The 26,451-nt window shown below is 53.0% G+C and overlaps 1 protein-coding gene across 1 annotated transcript; it reads left to right on the top strand.

Moving 5' to 3' along the window:
• The first annotated feature begins 3,413 nt into the window (after nucleotides 1-3,413).
• LOC112910775 (signal transducer and activator of transcription 5A) lies at nucleotides 3,414-25,497 on the top strand. The gene is made up of 19 exons (XM_072747166.1): nucleotides 3,414-3,662; nucleotides 4,498-4,635; nucleotides 4,973-5,129; nucleotides 6,318-6,407; nucleotides 8,913-9,087; nucleotides 15,642-15,772; nucleotides 16,033-16,184; nucleotides 16,603-16,758; nucleotides 17,175-17,354; nucleotides 18,948-19,035; nucleotides 19,138-19,260; nucleotides 19,627-19,719; nucleotides 20,216-20,422; nucleotides 21,018-21,112; nucleotides 21,208-21,338; nucleotides 21,787-21,942; nucleotides 22,622-22,673; nucleotides 22,985-23,092; nucleotides 24,087-25,497. The coding sequence occupies exons 2-19, from the start codon at nucleotides 4,508-4,510 to the stop codon at nucleotides 24,247-24,249; spliced, it is 2,385 nt and encodes a 794-aa protein (XP_072603267.1). The 5' UTR covers nucleotides 3,414-3,662; nucleotides 4,498-4,507; the 3' UTR covers nucleotides 24,250-25,497.
• Nucleotides 25,498-26,451: the final 954 nt, after the last annotated feature.

The raw sequence follows: 26,451 nt of genomic DNA, 5'->3' as shown, positions 1-26,451 counted from the left end.
TCTAGGCTAACCTGGTTTCCAAGGGCAGGCTGGAAATGGGACTTGGGATGATTCTTCCCTTCCTCTGTAAATTCAAACCCACCTTCACAGAACGCACAGGTCAACAGAGCAGGGGCACGGAGGACTGGTGTGGAGATGGATGTACCATGCACTGTGCAACAGAACAGTTATGGGCTAGCCCAGCCAGAGGAGACGTCTTCCCTCTGTGGGTGTGTGCTGGGGTTGGGGGATGTCGGGAAGGCTCTACGGAGACCTGCACATGGACTGGGCTACTGGGATCCTGGTATATACTAACTGGATCCAGCTGTATACTAACTGGCCAGACACCTGTGGACAGCTCTCCTTCCTGGAGTAACCAAAGTGGATGAAGGTGGCTCTGCCTACCTTCAAGGTTGTCACAAGGATCAGTTGAGTTAGAGGGTAGGATGACGTTTGTATACCAATGTGCCATGATTCAGTCAGGCTATGTATATCATATGCTAACTGCAAACTAGGTTAGGGATTATTACTGCTCCTAATAATATTTTATGGTCTGTCTTCTTTTGGGGGATGTAGTCCCATATGATTTTTTAAAGATTTTATTTATTTATTTATGAGACACACACACACACACACACACACACACACACACACACACACAGGCAGAGACACAAGCAGAGGGAGAAGCAGGCTCCATGCAGGGAGCCTGACGTGGGACTTGATCCCGTGTCTTCAGGACCACGCCCCGGGGCTGAAGGCAGCGCTAAACCGCTGGGCCACCGAGGCTGCCCCCCATATGATTTTTTAAAATCCTTTCTCACTCTCCATGTAATGGTGTGTCTTGGAATTGGAAATGAGGGGCAATTAACAGAGGCCAGCCTGGGACCCTAAGCAATCTCTGATCTTCCTGAACCCTATCCCGTAGGCCTCAGTTTTCTCCTCTATAGTCTGGGCCCCTAAAACCACCAGGGTGTTTTGTGGTGGGAAATAGCAGAGACCAAAGCAGGGGACTGAAAACAAAAAGAAACCCCAAATTTGACATTTCCGGGTAGTTGTTTTATCCAGAGCCACGACCACAATCACCTCTGCCCCCAACCCAACTTTGACACCCTTCCCTCTGCCACTCCCTTGGGTGGCCTTTGCCCATCCTGGGAAAGCTCCAAAGCTCCTCCTCCACCCCATTGCATCGCAAAGGGAGGACAGAGGCACAAGGAAATGGAGAGAAACCCAGACAGGACCAGAGAACCAGACAGAGCCCTAGAGAGAAAGAAGCTAAAAGAAGAGGAAAATCATAAAGCAAGAGGAGGCAACAGGCCATGAAGGACACTGAGATTCAGGGCCTCACAGACAGAGGCCAAAGAGGAGAGAGTCAGGTCTAGCCAGGTGAGCAGTGGCAGCCACTGGACACAAGGTGAGGGCATAGCGTGTGAGTTCCCTGAAGGTCCTGGGGCACATCCATTTATAGGCCAACCCCTCCAGTTATATTCACTGGCACTTCAGTCCTAGCTTTTTAGGACCCAGGACTATCTATACCTTCTAGCCAAGCCCAGCCCAATCTAGCCAGATGTTTGGTGGGTGCAGCTGCCAGCTGGAGCAGCAGGCCCCTACAGGCCCTGGGGAGTAGGCTAGAGAGGCGGCTACTTGGAAGGGGGCAGGCAGGGCTCCCACTCTGGACTTGGTGCCCCCATATCACCTTCTTCAAATGCCCAGAAGAGGGTCCATGGCAAGGATGGTTCTCTGCCTTCCAGATATGGCTCAGAGGACTCAGAATCCAAGGACTCTCCTCCCAACAACTGGCTTACCCATCTGCTGGAGGTGAGAGGCTCGTGGGCAATGGGTTTGCATCTGCCACTGACAGGTGGTATGACACTGGCCAAATCACTTCCTCTCTCCAGCCTCTGTTTCCCCATTTGAAACCATCTTTACAGGTTTTCCCACCTCTGACACTTGACTCTTATTCCAGGTGACCTCCTAGTGCTATGTGTCTGGTCCTCCTCTGCCAAATGAATCACCCAGAGTGAGGGAAGAAGCGAGGGAGAGGCTGCATGCTTCCTCCTCCATGAGACTAAGATACTGTAGCCATACGTGGAAGCATGTGTGTCAGACTTAGACATCCCAGCTTAAGGAGCCTGAAACTTGGCTTTTTCTCTGAAATTAAAAAAAAAAAAAAATCAGGGATGCTTGGGTGGCCTAGTGGTTAAGCATCTGCCTTTGGCTCCAGTCATTATCCTGGGGTCCTGGGATCGAGTCCCACATCGGGCTCCCCTTAGGGAGCCTGCTTCTTCCTCTGCCTATGTCTTTGCTTCTCTTTGTGTGTCTCTCATGAATCAATAAAACCTTAAAAAAAAAAAAAAGAATTAAAGTGGGGGAGGTAGGGAGGAGCAAGAAGGTTGGGGAGTGTTGTGAGGGGGGTAGGGAATGGAGAGAAAAGGCAGATGCAAGAAGGCATAGAGAAGGAGGGAGGTAGACAAGAACGATTCCCTCCAGGACACATGGTCTTGGCCCAGCTAGGCTCTCCCTTGGTGCTGCCAATGCCAGCTGCCAGGCAGAGGGGAGGCCCAGGGGAGAGGGAAGCTGGGCAAAGGGGATGGAAGGCTTCCAGCGGAGCCTTGCCCAACTCTGTAGGCCCCGTAGGGGGCTCTCAGGGAGGGGGGACTGTAATCCAGGCAAGGTTCAGGGAGGGCGTGTCCTACTCTGGCAAGGCCTACCAGCAGTTGTGAGTTTGTGAGGATTCAAGACAGCCCTCCTGGACCTTTCTGAAGGTAGGACCAGCCTCAGATGTGACTGGACTGGGTGAGCAGAGGTGCAGGCTCATTTATGGATCATAGTCTGCACACCAGGCCATATGCCCGTTCTGTGACCCTGGGCAAGCTCCTTCCCCTCTCTGGGCTTCCATTTCTTCTTTGCACAATTTTGGGGAGGGGTTTGAAACATAAGACTGCCAAGTTCTTTCCTGTTTCCACTGCAGGGGCGAGCTCAGGGTGGTGGGAGGAATGGAAGGAGGGGAGGTGGAGCCCTGGTGGTGAACTGCCTGCGTTCTCTGGAATCCCCAGTCTTTCCCCTCCCTACGGCTTTGCCTCTGAGGTCACAAAAGCCAGTGTCCCCAACCCACAGAAACACACACACATACACACATTTACATTTACTTTTTTAACCTAGAGACTCAAAAGATGACAAATGCAGAGCTGGAAGGCATCTCTAGCTAGTCCAACCCTTCCCACCTCCCTTTTTACAGGTGAGAAAACTGAGGCCCTGGTTTGGGATTTCCAGAAGCCGGGGTTTCCCGGCTCTCCCACCCCCATCCCCGGCCACTCCAGAGCCTGCTGCCCGCAGGTCCGGGGCCCACCGGCGAGGGCCGCCTGGGACTCCCGGGGGACCCCGCCGTCGGGGCAGCCCCCGGGCGCGGCGCCGCCCATCCTCGCCGCCGGGGGCCCGGGCCGCGGCCGCCGCTGCGCACTCGCAGGGGAGCCAGCGACCGAGGGCGGAGGCAGGGAGGGGTGTTGGCGAGAGCTCGCGCGCTGTGTATGGTCTATCGGAGGCAGCTGACCTTCGAGGAGGAAATCGCTGCTCTCTGCTCCTTCCTGTAGTAACAGCCGCCGCCGCCGCTGCCGGGAGCCCGGGCCGCGAGCGAGAGCCGCGGGGCGCACAGCCGGCCCCGCCGCCCGACCGCTCGGCGCCACCAGGTGGGTGGCCCGGCAGCGCTGCCCGAGCGGCGCGCGCGGAGCCGGGGCGCTCGACTCCCGCCGCGGCCCCCGCGCCCCGGGACCCGGAGCCCGACGGCCGGCCCGGGCGGGGACGGGTGTCCGGGACCGGAGAGGGAGCCTCGGTGCGGCGCAGGGGGCCGGGCGCGGGACGCTGGACGCGGACGGAGGGAGGGGGCCGAGGGTGGGCGCCGTCCCCGCGCACCGGGAGCAGGGGGCGCTGTCGGGCTGGGCCGTGGGAGACCGCGGGGCACGGCCGGGGGGCGCCGTGGAAGAGGCAGCGTCTGCCTCCCGCGTCCTGCCTCCTCCAACCACCCCAGCCACGTGCCGGCGGGGACCGAGCGAGCTTTTAGGGGGAGCCGTCGGTGCCGTCGCCCAAACTTTGGGCTAGAATAACACCCCGCCCCCCGCCCCAGAACCTGGGACTCGGGGGGCTCGAGGCAGGGTAGTGGGGGTTCTTGCAGCCCTCCCCAGAGGGCCCGTGGGCCTCGGCGTCAAGTTTCTCTTTCAGTTTTCTAGCTGTTCCCCCCCACCCCCGGGGAAGCCCCGGTGGGGCGAGGGGAGAGGAAGAGGGGGAGGGCACCTGACTTTCGAGAGCCCCTCCCCAAGCCTCAGCGGGTTCCTTGTTGGAGGGCAGGGCGGCCTTCCCCTCCTCACCATCTTTCTTCCCGCACAGGAAAGCGTGTCTGTGTCTGTGGGAGGGGAGGGGCCAGGCCTGACTGCGGTCCAGGGATGGGTGGGCTCGGCAGGGCGGAGGCAGGCCCAGCCCTCACCCCTGTGGCGGAGACACGCCCCTGCAGCCCCCTGCCGACCCTAGGTGAACAGACATGGCGGGCTGGATCCAAGCCCAGCAGCTGCAGGGAGATGCCCTGCGCCAGATGCAGGTGCTGTATGGGCAGCACTTCCCCATCGAGGTTCGGCACTACTTAGCGCAGTGGATCGAGAGCCAGCCGTGGTAAGTCCCCTGCCCTGAGCTGTCCGCTGCGGGGCCTACCAGCCAGGCCCCTTGACCTTTAATTCTCCTCTTTGTGGTTTCGTGTGATTCTGGTCCTTTCTGCCCGTCTGTGTGGAAGGGGTGGCGTCCCTGGGAAAGGGGAACAGGGAAATGGGACCCTGGGAGGAGAGAGGGGGTGTTTCTAGACTCCAAGGCCTGTGGAGTTGCCAGGGAACGAGTCTTGTGAGCTCTGGAGTGCCCTTCACCAGAGCCTGGGATTTCCAAGTCCCTCTTGGTGCCTGACCTTCTTGCCCAAGGAGACATCACAGTAGGCTTCTCTCCCCTCCCCTGCCCCAAGGGATGCCATTGACCTGGACAATCCCCAGGACCGAGCACAGGCCACCCAGCTCCTGGAGGGCCTGGTGCAGGAGCTGCAGAAGAAGGCAGAGCACCAAGTCGGGGAAGATGGGTTCTTATTGAAGATCAAGCTGGGGCACTATGCCTCGCAGCTGCAGGTGGGTGTGAACACTAGGTCATCAGCAGGAAAGCAGTGTCTGCATTCTCTTTACAGCATCAGAACCCCTGGGTTTTTTCCTGGCCTGGTCACTGACTCACTGTGTGACCCTGAGCTGCTCCATGACTTCTGCTCTTCAATTTCCCCCACCCCCTCTTTCTAAATCAGACCTGTCGATACCTTTACCATGCTACAGAGCAAGAGGAGGTGTGTGTTTGTACCGGACAGAAGAGAGATGGGTGAAGTGGCATTCTAAACTGATGAAGCAAAGGGGATGGGGATAGACTGAGTCAAGAGTACTTTGCTAGGGAAAGGAAGACCTGAAAGTCCTAGAAAAGAGGGGATGAGGAAATGAGGCAACCAGACATCCCACCTAAGACGCTTTTAAAGGTGCCAGAACAGCTGAAGTCAGGTGGAAGAGGGGCACAACTGCCCTGAAGGCAAGAGCTGGATAAAGGAGCCTTGAATGAAGGATTCAGTTGTTAAGATGTGACTTCTTAACCGGGAAGGTTGGGGAGGTAGCGGGAAGAGTCTAGGGGGGAGAGGAAGTTTTTGTGGAAGTAGGAAAGGGGTGTGGGTGGTAATCACAGCCAAGCATTTATTGGAACTTACTTATATTTTTTAGAGAACCCTTCTTAAATGCAAGCAGCAGGGTGCCAGAGCAATGAAAAGTCCATCCCAGAAGAGGAGGGAAACAGGAGAAAGCTGGGAGGAAGAGGAAGGCAAAATAGGAACCCAGGGCCAGGGCCATGGTAGAAAGTACCCTGACCTTGGCATTGGATGCCCCAAGTCTTGAGTCATCTGCTCATTTGTTTGCCTCTGGACAAGTACTTAACCTTTCTGAGCATCAGTTTTCTCATCTGCAAAATAGGGATAATAGTTTCTGCATGCATCATAGGATCCATGCTCTGAAAGCCAAAGGAGACGGCAGATTGGAAGTATTTTGTAAACTTCGTGAACTGAGTTTCTAATGCACTGCAAACCAAATATAAAGCTTTGGGAGGGGAAATCGAGTCAAGGAGAGATAGTGGTGTCTGGTGACAGTTCTTGAGATTTCTCAGGGAAAGCTGAGCCAGAGGCCGGAGGAGAAAAAGGTTGAGGTGGGGGGTAGGTGGAGGGCACATGGCACCACGACCGGCATGGTGGGAGTGGTGGGTGGCTAATCAGAACTGCTGTTGGATTCTTTCAGAACACATATGATGGCTGCCCCATGGAGCTGGTCCGCTGCATCCGACATATTCTATACAATGAACAGAGGCTGGTGCGAGAAGCCAACAATGTGAGTGTCCCACGGGTGTGGGGACAGGAGCTGAGAATCCTTCCACATGTCTTTTTCTCCAGACACAACTGTGTTTTATAAATGCTGGCAAGAGAGCACTGGAGAGATAAGGGACATGGGCAAGTGTGAGAAGGAACAGTACATGCATGTACAGTCCTTGGCTTCAGGCCCTAGCTCAAGCACTTACTTGCTGTGTAACTTGAGTAAGTTACTTAACTTCGCTTAGCCTGGTTTTTCAATTGTAAATGGAGATAGTACCAGCATCTACTTTATAGAGTTGGTATCAGGGTTGAATGAGATATTGTGTAGGCCAGGGATAGACAAACAGACCAATGAAACAGAAAAGGAGGCCCTAAACACACACACACATACACATGCATACATGCCTGGAAATTCAACCCACACTGGACATGGCATCACAAACCACTAGGGAAATGATTTGTCATTTAATAAATGCTACTGAGGTGAAATAAGGAATGTTCTCTGGTGGTGTCTGTGAGGAGAGGTGGAGCTGAGATCTGTGTCAGAAGAGAACCCTGGCAAGCTCAGAGAGGTGAGGCTTAGAACCTCATCCCCCAGGCTCTGTAATCTTGGAAGCATTGCACATCTGCTTGAACAATGGGACGAACATTATATTATCCAGAGTAGAGCAAGATGAATTTCATAACATGGCATCACATGGGTACAGACCACAGAATAGTGCCTGGAGCTTATTTATTTATTGCTGTGGATGCTGATGTCAGGAATTTTACAGTTCATCCAGTAAACAATTATGGAGGTCCTTTGAAGGACTGGGAAGACAGATAAAAGCCTGGTCCTCACCTAAAAGGAATTCAAGCAGTGATAAATTCTCTAGGGCTGAGCTGGGTACTAAGGGGGCATATATGGAAAAAGCACCCAGCTCAGACTGGGACAGCCTGGCAGGGGGATGTCATGAAGACAGGGGTGTCTAAGCTATAGGGGTGAGGGGGAAGGAATGATGAGCAAAAGTAACAAGAGTATATGTGTGGGTAGGAAGGTAGGAACCGTCTTAGCACATTTGAAGACTTGCAGGTAGCCAGTGGTACTGGGGGGAAGGGAACCAACTGGGGAATCCCAATAGGTAAAGCCAGAGAGAGGCAAAAGCCAGGTCACAAAGAGTCTTCTAGGAAACTTTTATATCCCTTGACTTGTTGTCACTGCAGAACTCTCTGTAAACATATGAATGAGTTTAGCTCCAATTAAGAAATACATGTCTATAGCATGTATATAGGGGTTGTCATGCTCACAGGGGACATCATTCCTTCTCCCAGGTCACAAAGAGTCTTCTAGGAAACTTTTATATCCCTTGACTTGTTGTCACCGCAGAACTCTCTGTAAACATATGAATGAGTTTAGCTCCAATTAAGAAATACATGTCTATAGCATGTATATAGGGGTTGTCATGCTCACAGGGGACATCATTCCTTCTCCCAACCACATCAAGCTGTTCTTGAAAACCTCTGATGACCTACCCCTTGGGGATTTTGTGGTGAACAAGACAGACAAGGTTCTAGCACTCAGGGAGCGTATATCCTAGTGCAGAGAGGCAGACAAGGAAGAAAGAAAAAAGAACAAGACACTTTCAGATAAGGGTGGTACTATTTGAAATTGACCCATCAGAGAAAGTCACTCTGAAAAGGTGCCAGTTGAAATGCCAGCCTTAGGAAGATTTGGTGCCAGAATGTTCCAGAGTGATGGAACAAGTGCAAAGGCCCTGAGGCAGGAACATGTTTGTGTATTCAAAGAACGGAAAGTACCTGATGTGCTTGGGCAGCAGTGGGGCGGGGGGGGGGGGGGGGGGGGGCGGGGTGGCGGTAGGCAGAGGCTACCGGCTAGGGCAGCGGAGGCTATAGAAGGAGTTTGGATTTTATTCTGACAACAGTTTACTGGAAAGGCCCTGAAGATTTGGTCTCCTCTCAGCCAGATGTTGAAGGAATAGATCAGACCAGGTCACTTAAATGGCCAGATCCAAGGCTTTATCGATGCCTCCCCTGTAAATTCCCTCAGTTACAAGAAGATCTTGTGTGAGGACACAGATGATGTGTGTTCACCCAGCCTTGTTCTCCACTGGGTCCCCAGCAATTCTCATGATCCAAGACATTGGATCAGTGAATTGATGTGGAATGAGGGGGTCATCATCATTCACAGGAAAACCCAGGTAACTCCTGGATGTGTTGAGTTCAAGTCTCTCCAAAGAGAGACCCTGTTTGGGTGATTCTGGTGGACGCCAGAACTATAATAATAGAAGATTCTGTTGTGCTTTATGAAGTTGCCATAATCTGCCAGGTCACCTGTGTTCCCTCCTTCTTTCCAACTCCACACCAATTCTGGTAAATGACTATCCTTCTGACTCAAATTACCCTTTTTACTCTAGATTCGAAGTTTGGGGTCTGTGATCGTAGTGTTCCCCAAAGCCTGAGGTTGCCTTCCATCCTCACTGCCCAGCTCACTATAGCCTACACTTTCCCTCTAATATGTCCCCAGGGTAATTCTCCAGCTGGCATCCTGGTTGATGCCATGTCCCAGAAACACCTCCAGATCAATCAGACATTTGAGGAGTTGAGACTGGTCACACAGGACACAGAGAATGAACTGAAGAAGCTGCAGCAGACTCAAGAGTACTTCATCATCCAGTATCAGGAGAGCCTGAGGATCCAGGGTGAGTGTCTGCTTCCACAGAGCCTTACTCGGAGCTTTGGAGTAAAGTAATGGTTCCCTGTGATTGAGCCCCTGCTATGGGCCAGACTTCAGGCTTTGCATGCATTTTCCTTTTTCTTTCTTTTTTTTTTTTTTTTTAATTTTTTTATTTATTTATGATAGTCATACAGGGAGAGAGAGAGAGAGGCAAAGACACAGGCAGAGGGAGAAGCAGGCTCCATGCACCGGAAGCCCGACGTGGGATTCGATCCCGGGTCTCCAGGATCGCGCCCTGGGCCTAAGGCAGGCGCCAAACCGCTGCGCCACCCAGGGATCCCATCTTTTTTGTTTTTTTAAGATTTAATTTATTTATTTGAGAGAGAGAGGATGGGTGAGGGAGGGCGGGGGTGGCAAAGGGAGAGGAAGAAGCAGACTCCCCACTGAGCAGGGAGCCTGATGAGGGGCTCCATCCCAGGACCCTGAGATCATGACCAGAGCTGAAGGCAGATGCTCAACCAACTGAGCCACCCAGGTGTCCCTGCATGCATTTTTTTCAATCCAAACTTTACAACAGCCCCAGGAAGTAGATAGTTTGTATCATCCCTATTTTATAGAAGGTAGGACTGAGGTTCCAGGAGAGGAGGTAATTTGGCCTGGATTGTTTATTAGTTGTGGAACCAGATCTCAACTAGAGATATGTCATAAAATCCCTGTACTCTATTAAACAATATTCTCTCCTTAATTGTAGGTATTCAGTGAGTAGCTCAATGAATGAATGAATATGGACAAGGTGTTCCCCAATTAGAGGAAGGACTTAGATTGGGAATCTCCTGTTGAACCAGGCTGGGGCAAGGTAGAACTCCAGAAATGCCCCTTCTTGAGCCTCCCTGATAGGATATGGAGCTGGAAAGAGGAGGTGACAGTAGAAAATTCTCTTTTCTCCTAGGTCTATAGTTTTCCAGTGACTGTCATGATAAGTGTGTGGGGAAAGTAAATTTAACTCAGAACAAATTAACTCTCAGTATAATTTGAGGAGTCTTGAGACATGGTCCATCTTCTCCCAACTCCACACAGACCCCATCCTAGTGAGACTAAGAAGTGTCAAGTTGCCCATTCTTTTGCTCTTCTTTCTTTGGCTTCTTAAGGTAAAACCACAGGTCATTGACTTTAGCCTTTATTTTCTGATACATATGTTTAGAGCTTAAATTTCTCTCTTAGCAATGCTTTAGCTGAATTTCATGATTTTGAAATATTTTCTTTTCTGAATAATTATTTTGCCTACATATTATTTAGAAGTATATTGTTTAATTCCCAAATATTTGTTTTTTTTTCTCCCTAGATGTCATATCATTATTGATTTCACTTGCGTTTCCTTTTGGTCTTTTTTTTTTTTAGTTGCATTTTATTATTGAATTCCACTATTGTCAGAGAACATATGCTGTATGATCTCAATTCTTTTATTTATGTTAATTATTTTTTAAGGTTTTATTTATTTATTTGAGAAAGAACAGAAGTAGGTGGAGGGGCAGAAGGAGAGGGAGGTGCTTCTCCCCAGGGAGCCCCAGGGGGTTCGATCCCAGGACCCTGGGATCATGACCTGAGCTGAAAGCAGATGCTTAACCAACTGAACCACTCAGGCACCCTGATCTCAGTTCTTTTAAATTTATTGAGACATGTTTTATGGCCCAGTGTATGTCCTATCTTGGTGAATGTATCTTTGGGACTTTGAAAGAAGGTGTATTTCAAAGTTATTTCATTTAAAAGTAGCAATTTAAAGTTAATTAATATTAACATATGTAACATAATGCATAATGTTAACATAAAAAAGTTGTACCCCAAAAAATCCCCCAAACCAAAAAAAAAATCTGTGTTTTCCAAAACAAAATTTAGCGAGTGGAATTGCTTTTAGATTTTTACACATCTCTTTAATGTGAGGTTTAGTATGAGATAGGTGGGTCTTGCTTTCAATTTGTTGTAGAGCACATATCTTGTAGCCTTTAGAAAATGTCACTGTGTTCCTATAAGAGATCAAAAGAGAAAAGGCAAGGTCTTCAGACCTTATGAAAACAGTTTTGGCTTAGTAGATTCTCAGTAAAGTTCTTGGAAAGCCTCCAGGAATCCCTGGTCCACACTTTAAGAACCACCATGGTCAATGTCTTTATTGATTTTGGGGGGGGGGGGGGGGGGCGCCTAATTGTTCTATCACATGCTGAAAAAGGATCAAAAACTATTATATTGTGGAATTGTATGCTTCTCCAATTATTTCTGTAAATATTCTTTGTGTATTTTGAAGCTTTGTTATTAGATGCATATAAGTTTATACTTATTATGTCTTTCTGATTGATTGCTACGTTGATAACTTTGAAATGCCTTTCTTGATATCTGGTAATCCTTCTTATCTTGAAGTCCACTCCAGCCTTCTTTTTTTTATTTAAAGATTTTATTTAGGGATCCCTGGGTGGCGCAGCGGTTTGGTGCCTGCCTTTGGCCCAGGGTGCGATCTTGGAGACCCGGGATCGAATCCCACGTCGGGCTCCCTGTGCATGGAGCCTGCTTCTCCCTCTGCCTATGTCTCTGCCTCTCTCTCTCTCTCTCTCTCTCTCTGTGACTATCATAAATAAAAAATAAAAAATAAATAAAATGCAAGCAACTTAAAAAAAATAAAATAAAGATTTTATTTATGTATTCATGAGAGACATTGAGAGACAGAGACAGAGAGAGAGAGAGAGAGAGGCAGAGGCAGAGACACAGGCAAAGGGAGAAGCAGGCTCCATGCAGGGAGCCTGATATGGGACTCCATCCTGGGATTCCAGGATCAGGCCCTGGGCTGAAGGCGGCGCTAAACCGCTGAGCCACCCGGGCTGCCTCCCTCCAGCCTTCTTATTCTGTACAGCTACAGCATATCTTGATACGTGTTTAAAAAAAAAAAAATTTTTTTTTTAAGATTTTATTTATTTATTCATGAGAGACACACACAGAGAGAGGCAGAGACACAGGCAGAGGGAGAAGCAGGCTCCATGCAGGGAGCCTGATGTGGGACTCGATCCCGGGTCTCCAGGATCAGACCCTGGGCCGAAGGCAGGAACTAAACTGCTGAGCCACCCTGGCTGCCCCTAAAAAAAAAATTTTTTTTTAAAGATTTTATTTATTTATTCATGAGAGACACAGAGAGAGATTGGCAGAAACACAGACAGAGAGAGAGAAGCAGGCTCCATGCAGGGAGCCCAACACTGGACTCAATCCCAGGACTCCAGTACCATGCCCTGGGCCGAAGGCAGGCACTAAACCGCTGAGCCATCCAGGGATCCCTGTTTTTTAAAATTTAATATGTAGATACTGGGGTGCTTGGGTGGCTCAGTCAGTTAAGTGCCTCTGGCTCAGGTCATGTTCCCAGGGTCCTGGGATCCAGCCCTGCTTTGGGCTCCCTGCTTAGTGAGGAATCTGCTTCTCCTTCTGCCCTCCTACGACCCCCAACACACACCCTGCTCAAGCTCTCCTCTCTCTCTCTCAAATAAATAGATAAAATCTTAAAAAAAAAAAAAAAAGAAGATAAAATAGGAACACCTGGGTGGTTCAGTGGTTGAGGGTCTGCCTTTGGCTCAGGGCGTGATCCTGGATTTCCGGGATCGAGTACGACATTGGTCTCCTTGCATGGAACCTGCTTCTCCTCCCTCTGCCTGTGTCTCTGCCTCTCTTCCTGTGTCTCCCATGAATAAATAAATAAAATCTTTATAAAAAAATGTAGATACCATATAGTTGAATCTTGCTTTTATATCTATTCTGACAATCTCTGCTTTTAATTGAGGTGTTTACTCCACTAATATTTAATGTACTATTTAATACAGTTGCATTGAGATCTATATTTTAATGTTTATTTTGTGTTCTCCCTAAATTTTATTTGCCTCTGTTCCTTAATTTTTAAAAACTATTTAAATATTTTTGGAATGCTGTTATGCTGTTTTATTTTATCTTTTTTTAAGATTTATTTATTTGAGAGAGAAAGAAGGACCATTCAGGGAGAGGGGCAAAGGGAGAGGGAGGAGAGAAACGGACTCCCTCCTGAGCACAGAGCCCCATACAGGGCTTGATCTAAAGACCCTGATCCCATGATCTGAGCAGAAATCAAGAGTCCAATGCTTAACTGATGAACCACCCAGGTGCCCCTATGCCATTTTAACTATTTGAGCTCTCCGCACCCTGCTGTGTCAGTATTTCCTGTACTCTGAATTTCTCAACACATTGCCAGAATCATAGTAGGTGTTGAGTAAATATTGGTGAGATGATTCTAGCATGCCTTCCTGTGAATCCATCTCAGACTGACCCCAGAGAAAGAACAGCCTTCTTCCTAGATTTGGAATAGGAGAATTCAGGCTCAGTTCTTTTTTTTTTTTTTTTTTTTTTTAAGATTTTATTTATTTGAGAGAGAGAGAACGAGTGAGGGGAGGGGCAGAGCAAGAAGGAGAAGCAGGCTCCCCACTGAGCAGGGAACCTGATGCAAGTCTTAATCCCAGGGCCCTGGGATTATGACCTGAGCAGAAGTCAGATGCTTAACTGAGTCAACCAGGTACCCCCAGGCTATCAGTTCTACCCCAAGCCTTTGATGGTTCATAGTACTTCCGATCCTATTCCTGGGTTTTCTGTTTCCTCCTTATGGGTTTGGATTAGATTCTGCTTTGGGTTTGTACCCATCATGCAATGTCAGTTGTCTCATTTATCAAGTTCATTCATCAGGAACACAGACTGTTGATCTATTTGTGTGAGGGAAGGCTCAGCTCCCTCAGCAGAGAAGACAATTGCCTCACATCTTCTGACCTCCCTCCCAGAAGCTTCTGCAAAGTGCCAGGAGAGACCTAAGTGGGTCATTGGCTTAGGGAGGTTGGGCCCAGGTGTGAGGATCACCATGACCTCCCTCTGGGTGGCAGGATTTCTGAGGCGGCCTCAGGACTACTCTGCTGCGTAACACACCTGAACAGTATTCTCTCTCAGTCCGTGGTAGTGGGATCAGAACCGTATTTCCAGTTGTGTTTTCGTTCTGGGCTTCTCTGGGCTGTCTAGATTTGCTTTAATCTGTCTCAATTTGTGTGTCCATGAGACAGGGCCTAGGTCAGTGTGACATGGCCCTCCGAGGCCTGCTGTGAACTTACCAATGATTTGCCGATGCTCACATCTCCTTGACTCAGCCCAAGTGAGGACACTGGGATATTCAGAAAGGTGATTGGCAAGGCATCATAATCCCAGCATTTAGGATAGGGGTTACCTTTAGAGGCAGGGATGGGTTTGCAAGCAGGGAAGGATGTGTAGGTGTGATTTCACCGTGGAAATGTATGGTTTCTTAAGCTGGGTTATTGATACACAGGTATTCCTTGCATCATTCCTTCTTCCTTCCCTGGGTCTTAAGTATTTCGTAATAGATTTTTGGTAAAAGGGTAAGGAGGCTTCCCTGACTCCCTATTGCTGCTGCCATGGGTGAGTCCCAACACTGGTATGGAGAGAAGCTGCCTCCCTCTCCTGAGAGAATCTTGCTGCTTCTGTGTGGCCAGTGGGCCCTGGATGTTCTCTCTCGCCTTCTCTCTGTCCCTCTCTGTCCCTCTCCATGCCTCTCCATCTCATTCTGGTTGGTCAGCTGAGCTCACAGTAACCCAATCTGGACAAACAAACATGTTAGGCTCCTCCCAGCCCCTAGAGAAACACCTCTTCCCTAGGAAAGGCTGCTGTGCTCCAGGGGTGGGACCCAGGCCAACAAGGCTGGGGCTTCGCTGAGGAGGCTCTGTCATGGGTGGGACTGAGCCGCCACTGGGCTCTGTCACCCTTTAAAACTGCTCTGTGGGCAGCCCAGGTGGCTCAGCGGTTTAGCGCCGCCTTCAGCCCAGGGCATGATCCTGGAGACCCGGGATCAAGTCCCACGTCAGGCTCCCTGCATGGAGCCTGCTTCTTCCTCTGCCTGTGTCTCTGCCTCTCTCTCTGTCTCTTGTGAATAAATAAATAAAATCTTAAAAAAAAAAAAAAAAAACCTGCTCTGTAAGCCACTATAACCAGCCAGGACTAACTCACCTACATCATCCATGTTGTGCTGGGCGGTTCCTTGAGCCTTTTGGGCATCATCACTTCTGTAATCCTCAGCGACCCACTGAGGCAGGGGCGGAGAGTCTCCCATTTAGCACATGGACAGACAGAGGCCCCGAAGAGTGAAATGATTTGCCCCAGTTCACCCAGTTAGTAGTAAATGGTGAGGGCACAGGGCGAACCAGGCAGCGAGGCTCCATGCTAGACCCCTGTGTGGCAGGCAGCTATGTAGACTGAGGTGGGAGGGGAGGCCTCAAGGAGGGATCCTCCTCTCTGTGCCCTCAGGCTTCCTTCCGGCTGCACACTCCCTAAAGGGGAGATCAGAGTGGAGAGGCCAGGGACCAGAGCCTGCTCAGGTCTGGCCCCCCTGGCCGCTAGGAGCCCAGGTTCCATTGGTCAGATGTCAGGCAGACCCTCGAGGGTGTTTCCTCCAGAACAGGTGTGTGTGTTACACGGGGCTTCCTGCAGGAAGCTGGGAGATGATGGTCATGGGTGTCCTGTCCCCTCCTGTAGCTCAGTTTTCGCAGCTGGCGCAGCTGAATCCCCAGGAGCGCCTGAGCCGGGAGACGGCCCTCCAGCAGAAGCAAGTGTCCCTGGAGGCCTGGCTGCAGCGTGAGGCCCAGACGCTGCAGCAGTACCGCGTGGTAAGTGGGATCTGCGTCCTCTCTCCTCTCCTCCCAAGCTTTGCAGTCCGCATCCTGAGCTACCCATGAAACCCGAGGGAGGGCTAAGGCCAGGAAGAGAGCAGGACCTGAGAGAGCTGGAAGCCAGATCCTTCTTTTCTGTGGAGGGCACTTGAGGCAGAGCAGGTCTGGGAGAGGGGACGGCCTGTGCCTCCCGAGCGAGGCCTGCAGGGTTGTTGTCTGGGAGCCCAGGAGGGCCTGCTGTCCCCACCTCCCTTCAGGAGCTGGCCGAGAAGCACCAGAAGACCCTGCAGCTGCTGCGGAAGCAGCAGACCATCATCCTGGACGATGAACTGATCCAGTGGAAGCGGCGGCAGCAGCTGGCAGGGAACGGAGGGCCCCCCGAGGGCAGCCTGGATGTGCTACAGTCCTGGTAATGGGGGATGGCCCGGGGCAGGAGTGGTGCTACCAGCTGCTCATTCTGCCTCCTGCGTTTTCTTGAGCAGCCAGCTCGCTCCGCCCCTTGGCAAGGCTTCGTTCACTAGGGGTTCTGGTGTCTGATAGCGACTTTGGGGCCCCCATCTTGTGCCACCTGCCCAGGAAGGGAGTCACTGTGCTGGGGAGGGGGCAGGAGGGCAGGGCTGAGTGGACTCAGTTTGGAGTTGCTGCTCCCACATGGTTCTGTGTGTTCCTGAGAGGCAGGGCGCTCTGCTCTGCTCTGCTCTGTGGACAGGGGCGGGAGCTTAGGTGCAGAGCCTTCCCTGGTGAGGCTGGAGCTGGGACTTGGGGCCTGGAGCCCGGGCGATAGGGTGACTCTATTGCCCTCCCGGTGGCCTGGGGCCCCCGTGCAGGTGTGAGAAGTTGGCTGAGATCATCTGGCAGAACCGGCAGCAGATCCGCAGAGCTGAGCACCTCTGCCAGCAGCTGCCCATCCCTGGCCCAGTGGAGGAGATGCTGGCCGAGGTCAATGCCACCATCACAGACATCATCTCAGCCCTGGTGACCAGGTGATTGCTGCCTCTGGCCACGCCCAGCCCTGGGTGGTTGCCTTGGGGGAGGCAGGTGCTTTGCCCCCTGGGGTGGGGGGCAGCTCCTGTCTGAGCCCTTGTCTCTTGCCCGGGTCCCAAAGCCCTCTGTCCTCAGTTGCAATGGCTGCTTGGTGTTGACCTTGCTGGGTTTCTGTTGTGGGCGCTACATGGACTCCCCCAACCCCCTGCCAGCCTGTGCCAGCCGCTGTCATTTCACTGCCCCCCTCCCCCGACCCACCATCTCCTCTGACTTCTCAGTGGCCTCTCTGGGAACAGGAGCTATGCCACGTGCTCTTCCTTTACCTGCCGAAACCCAGTAGCCTCCCCACAAGGGGGACCAGGCCCTGTCTCCTGAGCCAGCATCATGTCTGGTCTGGTCCCTTGTGTCCTTGCAGCACATTCATTATTGAGAAGCAGCCCCCTCAGGTCCTGAAGACCCAGACCAAGTTTGCAGCGACAGTGCGCCTGCTGGTGGGCGGGAAGCTGAACGTGCACATGAACCCCCCCCAGGTGAAGGCCACCATCATCAGCGAGCAGCAGGCCAAGTCGCTGCTCAAGAATGAGAACACTCGCAAGTACGTGTGCCCCAGTCCCTGCCTTCCCCCCCACCCGGTTCTGGCCTGGAAGCTCATGTCTATTCTGTAGCCAGGGTCCTGTGTGATGGAGCAGCTCAGCCTCCCTTTCTGCAGCCATAGTCCAGTGTCTCTCTAGCTCATTCTGTCTGTCCTGGTATATATTTTGTTCCTTTGGCACATAGTTGGTCTGCATGGATTGCACTGTTGGGTTGTTCAAGCACCCGTGCTAATCACTGGGACACAGTGATGATCCACACAGTACTTGGTCCCATCTTTGCCTAACCCAGCAGAGCAGGTGGCAGTCATGAGAAGAGTATTGTGTGTGACAGGGGAGATGTAGGGCCCTGCAGAAGGAGGTCTTGGGGCAGGGGGCAGGATGGCAGTGTTGGGATGCAGGTGAATGGGAGTGGCTAGTGAGAACATGTGGAGGGAGAAGAGAGAGACGACTTTCAGACAGAGAGAACATGGGCCTTGACCAAAAGGAGAGTGGAGAGAAGGCTTATGTGGCTAGAGAACCCCGAGTGGGATCCAGGGATCAGGGCAGGCTGCCCACAAAGGATGCAGTGAATGAATGGATGAGGGCGTAAATGAGTGAAGTGGGAGACTTGGTCCTGTGTATCGAGTGCCTACCATGGGGTCTGGGGACAGGATGATAAAGAAGGCAAAGAGGTTCTCATTCTCTTAGAGCTTACATGTTGGCTCAGGAGGGAGACAATTATACGCTTGTAATAATACAGCAGTGTCAAAAAGTGATGAACTCTAGAAAGAAAATGAAAACAGAGTGATGCCACAGCATCTGGATAGATGTTACCTCACCATGTGAATGGCTGGAGAAGGCCTCTTTGAGGAGATATTTGAATTGAGACCTAAACAAGAAAGTCAAGAATGTTTGGGGCAATAGGAAGAACAGGTGCCAAAGTCCTGAGGTAGCACCAAGTTTGCATGTTCAGCAAATAGACAAGTCAGCATGGCTCCCCTTGTCCTATGTGAGGGGAGAAGAACCCACTAAGGCCAGGGAACTGGGGCAGGGTTTGACCACGGAGTCCTTGTTGGCTGTGGTCATGGTTTTTATTGTTAAGTGCATTAGAAGCTGCCAGAGGGCCCTGAAGGTCCCCACATCAATCTCAATGTTGAAGGAATTTTTAACCTAATGACAGAGACCCAGAGCCCACCGTTGAAGACTTTGCTTTACTCTCAGGTTAATGAGAAAATAAGCCCAAGACATGGAGAGAAACACTCTTTCTTTCTTTCTTTCTTTCTTTCTTTCTTTCTTTCTTTCTTTTTTTGAGAGAGAAAGAGTGGGGAGAGGGGCAGAAGGAGGAGCAGAGGGAGAGGGACAAGCAGACTCCATGCTGAGTGCAGAGCCCAATGTTGTGCTTGATCCCCTGAATCCTGAGACCACGACCTGAGCCGACACCAAGAGTCAGCCACTTAACTGACAGAGCCACCCTGGCGCCTGGAGATAAAATGCTCTTGGGGGACGAGGCCTGGGCTGCTGGCGGGCTTCCCCGGCGTGAACCCCCGGCCCAGGGCAAGCACAGAGCCCTGCTCCTGGCTGGGGCCCACATGACAGGGCTCTCCTCTCCTTCTCAGTGAGTGCAGTGGAGAGATCCTGAACAACTGCTGTGTGATGGAGTATCACCAAGCCACCGGCACTCTGAGCGCGCACTTCAGAAACATGGTGAGGCCAAGGCCTGACCCCTGGAGGGAATGTCTGCCCAGGGCCAAGTAGCTGTAACCAGCGCTCTCTCCTCATCCGCCGCCCCCATGCCCTACCCTGCAGTCCCTAAAGAGGATCAAGCGTGCTGACCGGAGGGGCGCAGAGTCTGTGACGGAGGAGAAGTTCACAGTCCTGTTTGAGTCTCAGTTCAGCGTTGGCAGCAACGAGCTTGTGTTCCAGGTGAAGGTGAGGCCGGGCTCTACCAGCCCCCATAGGTCACCTAGAAAGGTGAAGATTTAGCCGAGGACACCTGACTGGTTTGGGAAAGCCAGAGTTCTGAATCCTCACCCGGTCACGGACCATTTAGCCCATGAGGCTATCAGAAAACCTGCTTTCAGTCTGCTGGTGCCTGCTTGCTAAGTTATAATCTGGTACCAGCCACAGAGCTTAGGTAATGGGCCAAGAAGAAGCCTGCTGTGTTGTGTTTGTTTGATTTTGCCTTGGTTGGATTGGGAGGGCTTGTGGGTGGGATCTTGGGTGAGGAATGAGGGCTACGTGAGGGCAAGGTGGGTGCTTGTGTGCCTTCTATACTCATTCCTTTAACTCCTGTAGACTCTGTCCCTTCCGGTGGTTGTCATCGTTCACGGCAGCCAGGACCACAATGCTACAGCCACCGTGCTGTGGGACAATGCCTTTGCCGAGCCGGTGAGTCCTCGTGGGATCCCCAGCTCAGCGCCCCCCCCAGCCCCCCTAGGCCCTAGGAGTCTCCCTGGGTAGGCCCCAACCCCTTGGGCCCCTGCTGGGTGATCCCCCACCAGCCCCATGGCCACATCAGAGCTGAGGTAAGGTAAGGAGCAGCTTGTGTGAGTGCGCCACCCATGACACGTCCTCAGGCACCATCTGGGGTCTGGGTCTCGGGACTGGGATTTCCTAAATCTGTGAGCTTAGACTTTGGACTCTGGTCTCTGATCTCACTTCAGCTTGTGGTTTGAGTCCTTGATCTCTATCCCAGACTCCTAGTCTGGGTCTCTATCACCGTATGCCCACCCCTCTGCCCCTGCCACCCTGCCTTTCTTTCTCTTGTGTTTGCGTCTCCTTTTCTGGATCTTTCTTAGTCCTGTCTCAAGTGGTATCTGTGTATCTGAGTGTATGTGTGTGTGTGTGTGTGTGTGTGTGTAAATATTTCTTCTTTCCCTCTCAGGGCAGGGTGCCATTCGCCGTGCCTGACAAAGTGCTGTGGCCACAGCTGTGTGAGGCGCTCAACATGAAATTCAAGGCTGAAGTGCAGAGTAACCGGGGCCTGACCAAGGAGAACCTCGTGTTCCTGGCACAGAAACTGTTCAACAGCAGCAGCAGCCACCTTGAAGACTATAACGGCATGTCGGTGTCCTGGTCCCAGTTCAACAGGGTGAGGAAACTGCCTCCAGCCGCCTGCCTGGGACCACCCATGCCCTGCCAGTCTCTCCCCACCTCACAGACAGGTTACTGGCCTCAGTCAGTGCCCCACCCTCCATCCTGAGTTGCCCTCTCCTACAGCCAGGAGAGACAGGAGCTAATACCCCAGGGAATGGAAGAAGGGGCAATGAGAAACTGCACTTAGCTCTAAGAGCCAGAGCAGGACAGTGGAAGGACCCTGGGGCTGGGAGTCAGGATCCCTGTCCTAGATCTGTTAACTATGGCCAGGCCCTTCATGGCTCTGTGCCTCAGTTTCCCCACCTGTACCTTGTAGTAGAAATGACTTTGGAGGTCTCGTCCAGCTCAGAGAATTCTGGGCACTTCCTACCCCCAACCTCTGTGTCTGAGAGGCAAGAGTCGGGTTTACTGTCCCATCGCTAGGCTACGGGCTGGGGTTGTGTCCGTTTACGGACTGCTGAGTGGGGGGCAGGTCAAGTGAGGAATTGAGAGTATGTGTGAGTACAAGAGGGCACTGACTGTTTCCTGGGCCACCTGCAATGACCGGGCCACAAACCCTGACTGACTGAGGGTTTCCTGGGGGCTCTCAGGAGAACTTGCCCGGCTGGAACTATACCTTCTGGCAGTGGTTCGATGGGGTCATGGAAGTGCTGAAGAAGCATCACAAGCCCCATTGGAATGACGGGTGAGGAATGGAGAGGCCCAGGGTTTGGGAGGCCATGGGCTCAGGGAACAGGAGACGCTGGCCCAGTAGTGACACTCTATGCTCCATGCACCCAGGGCCATCCTAGGTTTTGTGAATAAGCAACAGGCCCATGACCTGCTCATCAACAAGCCCGATGGGACCTTTTTATTGCGCTTTAGCGACTCCGAAATTGGGGGCATCACCATTGCCTGGAAGTTTGACTCTCGTGAGTGCTCTATGTTGCCCACACTCTGGCCCCAGGAGCCTGGGCTCCCATGTCCTTGCTCCCCATTCTCCATGACATCTGCATCCTTAAAAGGTTTCACCAGGGGAAAGACTTGACCTGAATTCCCTTTCTACCATCTTCCATTGTGGAGAACCTAAAATCACTGGCCCCGTAGCCTCCAGAGCTGCTGGGGAAGTTCTTCAGCAGTTCTGGGTTCTTCTCCTTTCTCTGCCCTGACCTAGCCTTGCTGGCATCTCCTTGCTTGGTTCGCTGGGTAGAATGGTCCCATGGTCACTTGCTCACCCTATGCCAAAGGAGCACAAGACAAGGGGTGGGCTGTCAGAGCAGGCTAGTAAAACCCCAAATGTCTCTACAAGCCTGATCTCAAACCCCATGCCCCTGCCCCTGAGGGTGGTGGGTGGTGGGAATGAGCCTTTCCCTTTCACAGCTGACCGCAACCTGTGGAACCTGAAGCCGTTCACCACACGGGACTTCTCTATCCGGTCTCTGGCGGACCGGCTGGGTGACCTGAACTATCTCATCTACGTATTTCCCGACCGGCCCAAGGATGAGGTCTTCTCCAAGTACTACACCCCTGTGTTCGGTGTGTCTCACCCTGATGCTCCTGGGCCCTTCCTCAGCCTGTAGACAAAGCTCTTGGGGCCAGGCAGCAGGGACTCCCCAGGAAGAGCCCAGGGTCCATCTCGCCTGTGGACTGGGTCCATGGCTTGGTGCAGAGCTCATGGAGGGGGTTTCAGAACTTACAACCGAGAGGGAAATCAAAACCTTTGACCCAGCTGTCTTCTCTGCAAACCAAAAAAGCTGGGTGGATTCTCCCTTCTGCACTCTGGGAAGAAGAGACACCAGTGCTGGCAAAGGAGGCAGGATAATCATACTGGCAGATCACCCGTTACTCCTATCTTAATGGGCTGCTCTCAGGACTCCCAACCTCAAACCTGTCCCCACTCCCCCCACCCCACCCCACCAGTTGAGTGTAGGAAGCAAAATGGACAAGTTTTTCATCTTCAACTTGTCCCCAATCCGTTGTTGGGTTTGCTGCTTGGCATTGATTTTACTTCCTTGGCAGAGGTGGGGCGAGGAGCGAGAGAGCAGTGGGGTCTGGGTGGCCCTGAGGCCGAGGCCATCAGCAGGTGTTTATAGGAATAGTCTGGGAAATCTCATCCCTGCCAAGGCCCTGGGGGATGGGAATAGGAGGCAGGCTGCATGCGGTGGGCTTGAGCTCCCAGAGACTGGTTCTCATCACTGTTCCCCCCTCTTGGCAGCTAAAGCAGTAGACGGATACGTGAAGCCACAGATCAAGCAAGTGGTCCCTGAGTAGGTACCCAGGGTCCAGCTCTGGCCTCCCACTGCCTCTCTCTTCCCCCCAGCATCCCTCACCTCTCACCACTGCCCCTCCCGCTCACAGGCCCTGCATGGCCCAGCCCTCCCTTCCCCCTGAAACCTGGCTCAGTTTCCCCCTGGAGAGGGAACTGGGCTTAGTGTCAATGGGACCAGTACCCAGGGCCCCAGGCCCGCATCTGGAGTCCCAGGCACAGTGGGCACTTTGTCCTTCCACACCCCCTGAGCCCTCTCCAGGTCAGCTGCTGCCGTGAGGCCGCTGAGGCTCTGCCTCGTTTCTCTTGCAGGTTTGTGAGCGCGTCTACAGATTCTGCTGGGGCCAGCGCCACCTACATGGACCAGGCCCCCTCCCCAGCTGTGTGCCCCCAGGCTCATTATAACATGTACCCACAGAAGTAGGTTGTGTTCTCATGGGGCTTCTCGGGGAGGACCTGGGCACCTGGCCTCAGGCTGGGCCCCCAGAGGGCTGGTGGGCAAAGGGACCCAGAGCTCCTGTAGGTCTAAGACCACCCAGGCCGGGCTCTAGCATGTACCCAGGTGCAGGGAGGGGGATCAGTCAGTAAAAAGTGTAGAGCATGGGCTACACATAGCAGGCTCCTTGCTCTGAGGCTGACTAGCTGTGTGGCCTTGGGAAAATTATAGAGCCTCCCAGATGCTCAGTTTCCTCATCTGTAAAATAAAGGCAAGAATACCTACCACATGGGATTGGGGGCAGGACTGAGAGAGTACAGGTAAAAGCATTTAGCTCAGGTGAAGCTGTTGTTCTTAAGAGTTGGGTGGAAACAAGGTATCAATTGCTTTCCTCTGGAGTTTCCAGGGCAGAGAAATAATTCTCTTCTGAGCCATGGGTGGCCCCAGCTGGATGTGTCTGGGTGCCTGGGAGGCACAAGCTACAGTGAGATGACCATGGGTTACAAGTCACAAAGACCAGTCCTGAATCAATTTGCCAGCCAGGTGGCCCTGCACAAGTTTCTAAATTGAGCCTCAGTTTTCCCCTCTGTAAAGTGGAGTTAATACCTACCTAACAGGTGGCTAAGGTGACATGGTTAAAAGGCTCAGTCTGATGTAGGTGTTCAGCAGAAGGAGCCCAGGATAGAGCGGAATAGCATTGCAGTGGGCCAAACTCACTGGCCCAACCGCCCCGTTTTGCAGAGGACGAGAGGGACAGGGGCAGGGGAGAGGAACTCTCTGAATCCACTGAAGAAGGCAGTGAGAGTTGAGACTAGAACTTGAGTATCTCCCAGTGAGCCAACAACTGACGTTTTCAATTTGGGGTTAGGGAGGCGTCCAGGCAGAGCCACTCCTGTTCCCATGAGACTGTAGTCTGAGTGCGGAGGGGGCCGGAGGCACACCAGCTCCCTCTGACCTCCCTCACCCTCTCCCTCTCAGCCCTGACTCCGTCCTTGACCAGGATGGAGAATTTGACCTGGACGAGACCATGGACGTAGCCCGGCACGTGGAGGAACTCTTACGTCGCCCAATGGACAGTCTGGACCCCCGCCTCTCCCCACCTGCTGGTCTTTTCACCGGGGCCCGAGGCTCCCTCTCATGAATGCTTGAATCCCAGGCTTCTCTTTGGAAACAACACTCAGTGTGAAGGGGTCATGTTAATTGTGATTTTAGTGTTGCTGTGCATATATTGGTGCCTCTGCTGGCAGCACATGTCCACACGTACATGTATGTGTGTGCGTGCGGACACACAAGATGTGCCTGTCTTGCCTTTGTCCTCCTGGGACAGCAGCCACCCTCTTGCTTTTCAGATCAGGGCATCCCAAGAGCACGTGGGGCCTGTGTCTGTTGTAGAAGGGGCCGCTTTTGCTGCTATTGCAGGCACGCAATGCGGGCAAACCTATTCCTGCAGGGGCCTTTACTGCCTAGCACTTGTTTGAATGAAATTATTCAAGAAGGGCCCCGGAGGCAGGTCATGTCTCTAAGCTTAAGTCGTACTCCTGAGTTAGAAGCTTTGACTCCCAAAGCTTGTACACGTGCATTTATGTATGTGCATCTGCTCTCAACGTGTGTTGGTCTATTGATTCTTCCCTTCGGGAGGGAGGCCAGGGGTTCAATTTTGAGTAATATTTTATAGTTTAATGACTATGGACTTGTGACTTTTGTGAACCAAGCGCTTATCCAGGCCGTGGCCCTAATACAGCAGAAATGGGTCATTGGAGTCGGGTCTGTCAGGGCTGCTGTAAGCATGTAGTTCCTTGGCCTCCTGGCCTCCAGCCAGGGTACTTGGGCTTCACATCTGTGGTGCTGTTGCCCAGTCCTGTTCTCTTTCCAACTCTCTCCCCTTCCCTCCATCCGGCCTCAGCCACCTTTTCCTGACGCTCTGCAACCTTGCTCCCAGGAGAGGTAGGACACGGCCAGGAACAGGTCTAGGACATGGTGGGTGAACAGAGGACCCGGGACTTCAGTGTTGATTCCCTCCCCTCCTGGAAGAAAAAACCCTGCAGTAAGAGACAGCATCAATTATAGCTGCTTGCCGCAGGCCTGTGCAATCTGGAGCCAGGGGTAAAAGCCTGTCTCTGTCCACTCTGCTGGGGGGTACACCTGGAACAGGCCTCATCACCATTGCATAACACTGAGGTCTGAGAAGGCCTGGCTCCCAGCCTCATGCGCCCCTCCTTCTGAGGCTATGTGACATGCAGTGGGGGGCCGCTGGTGGCAGAAGGTGGGGAGTCTCAGGTCTAAACATCCCTGAAGGAAGGTGGGGACAAGGAGAGGGATTCTTGTGTACTTTGTACATAGGCCACACATTTGTGTAAACAGTGTTTTTGAATAAAGTATTTTTTTTTCATATGTTTGGTGGCACGGCTCCTGGTTGGGACCCCCCCCCCCCCCCCCGCCCCGCCTGCTCCTTGGGAATGGGGATCCCTGGCACTGGGGCTGCATTGGCCTTCCCTCCTGTGTGCCTGATGCTGTAATATGTTTCTAAAGCTACAACTCTGCTCCCTCTTGCGTGTGTTGAGGATGCCGTCCAGCCCCGGGTCGCTGTCTGTGCTGCTCAGACGACGGAGCAGCGCTTGAGGCCTTGGGGAAAGGTGGGGCGGGAATTCCGGGGTAGGGGCCGGGAGCGGGAAGAACGGGGTCGGGGGGTCCGGCCTCTCCGCTCAGTCGCCGCTCCAAGCGATCGTGCAGCCCGCCCTTGGCGGAGGGCCGGGGCCGGGCCGGGGCGGGCCGGGGGCGGCAGCGCCTCCCCACCAGTCCCTCCTCCCGAGGCCTCTCCCCGGACGCCAGCAGGTGGCACCATCCCGCTGCCACCAGCCCGTTCGAGGGGCCGGCGGGCCGGTGACCCGCAGGGAAGCTGGGCGGGCAGGACGGTCTCCCATTTGGACCCCTGGCTCCGGCCTGCTGGCGGCCCAGGGGCTGTCACTGGGGCCCTGGGCGGGGAGGGGAGGCGGGGGCCCGGACTGGGGAGCCAGGACCTACTCGCGAGGTTTCCTCGGAGCTCAAAGCAGGGAGGAGGGGTGCGCAGGCCGCCGCGGGAGGCGCAGGGGCCCCGGGCGGGGGCGGGGCGGCCGCTAATCTCCCCCCGCATCTCGGCGGGCGGCGCGGTCTCCTCGGCGCTGGGCTCCCGGGGCGGGGCGGGGCGGGGCGGGGGCGGGGGCGGGGAGCCGGCCGAGGGGGCGCGTCGACGTCTGCGGATTATCACCGCCCTCGGCCCGGGCCCCGCAGCCGGTGGAGCGTTTCCGTTCATCCCCGCCGAGTGAACTGAAGAGAAAGCGATAATGGAGCAGCTGTGGGAGGGGAG

This window comes from Vulpes vulpes, chromosome 2 (genome assembly GCF_048418805.1).
Source record: "Vulpes vulpes isolate BD-2025 chromosome 2, VulVul3, whole genome shotgun sequence".
Lineage (NCBI taxonomy): Eukaryota > Metazoa > Chordata > Mammalia > Carnivora > Canidae > Vulpes > Vulpes vulpes.
This window is presented reverse-complemented; position numbering and strand designations above follow the sequence as displayed.

Excerpts from the sequence above, each read along its gene's own strand:
- LOC112910775 (XM_072747166.1), top strand. The coding sequence starts at position 4,508 with ATGGCGGGCTGGATCCAAGCCCAGCAGCTGCAGGGAGATGCCCTGCGC. Across the intron at positions 4,636-4,972 it reads TGGATCGAGAGCCAGCCGTG|GGATGCCATTGACCTGGACA; the intron begins GTAAGTCCCCTG and ends CCCTGCCCCAAG. Across the intron at positions 9,088-15,641 it reads GGAGAGCCTGAGGATCCAGG|CTCAGTTTTCGCAGCTGGCG; the intron begins GTGAGTGTCTGC and ends CCCCTCCTGTAG.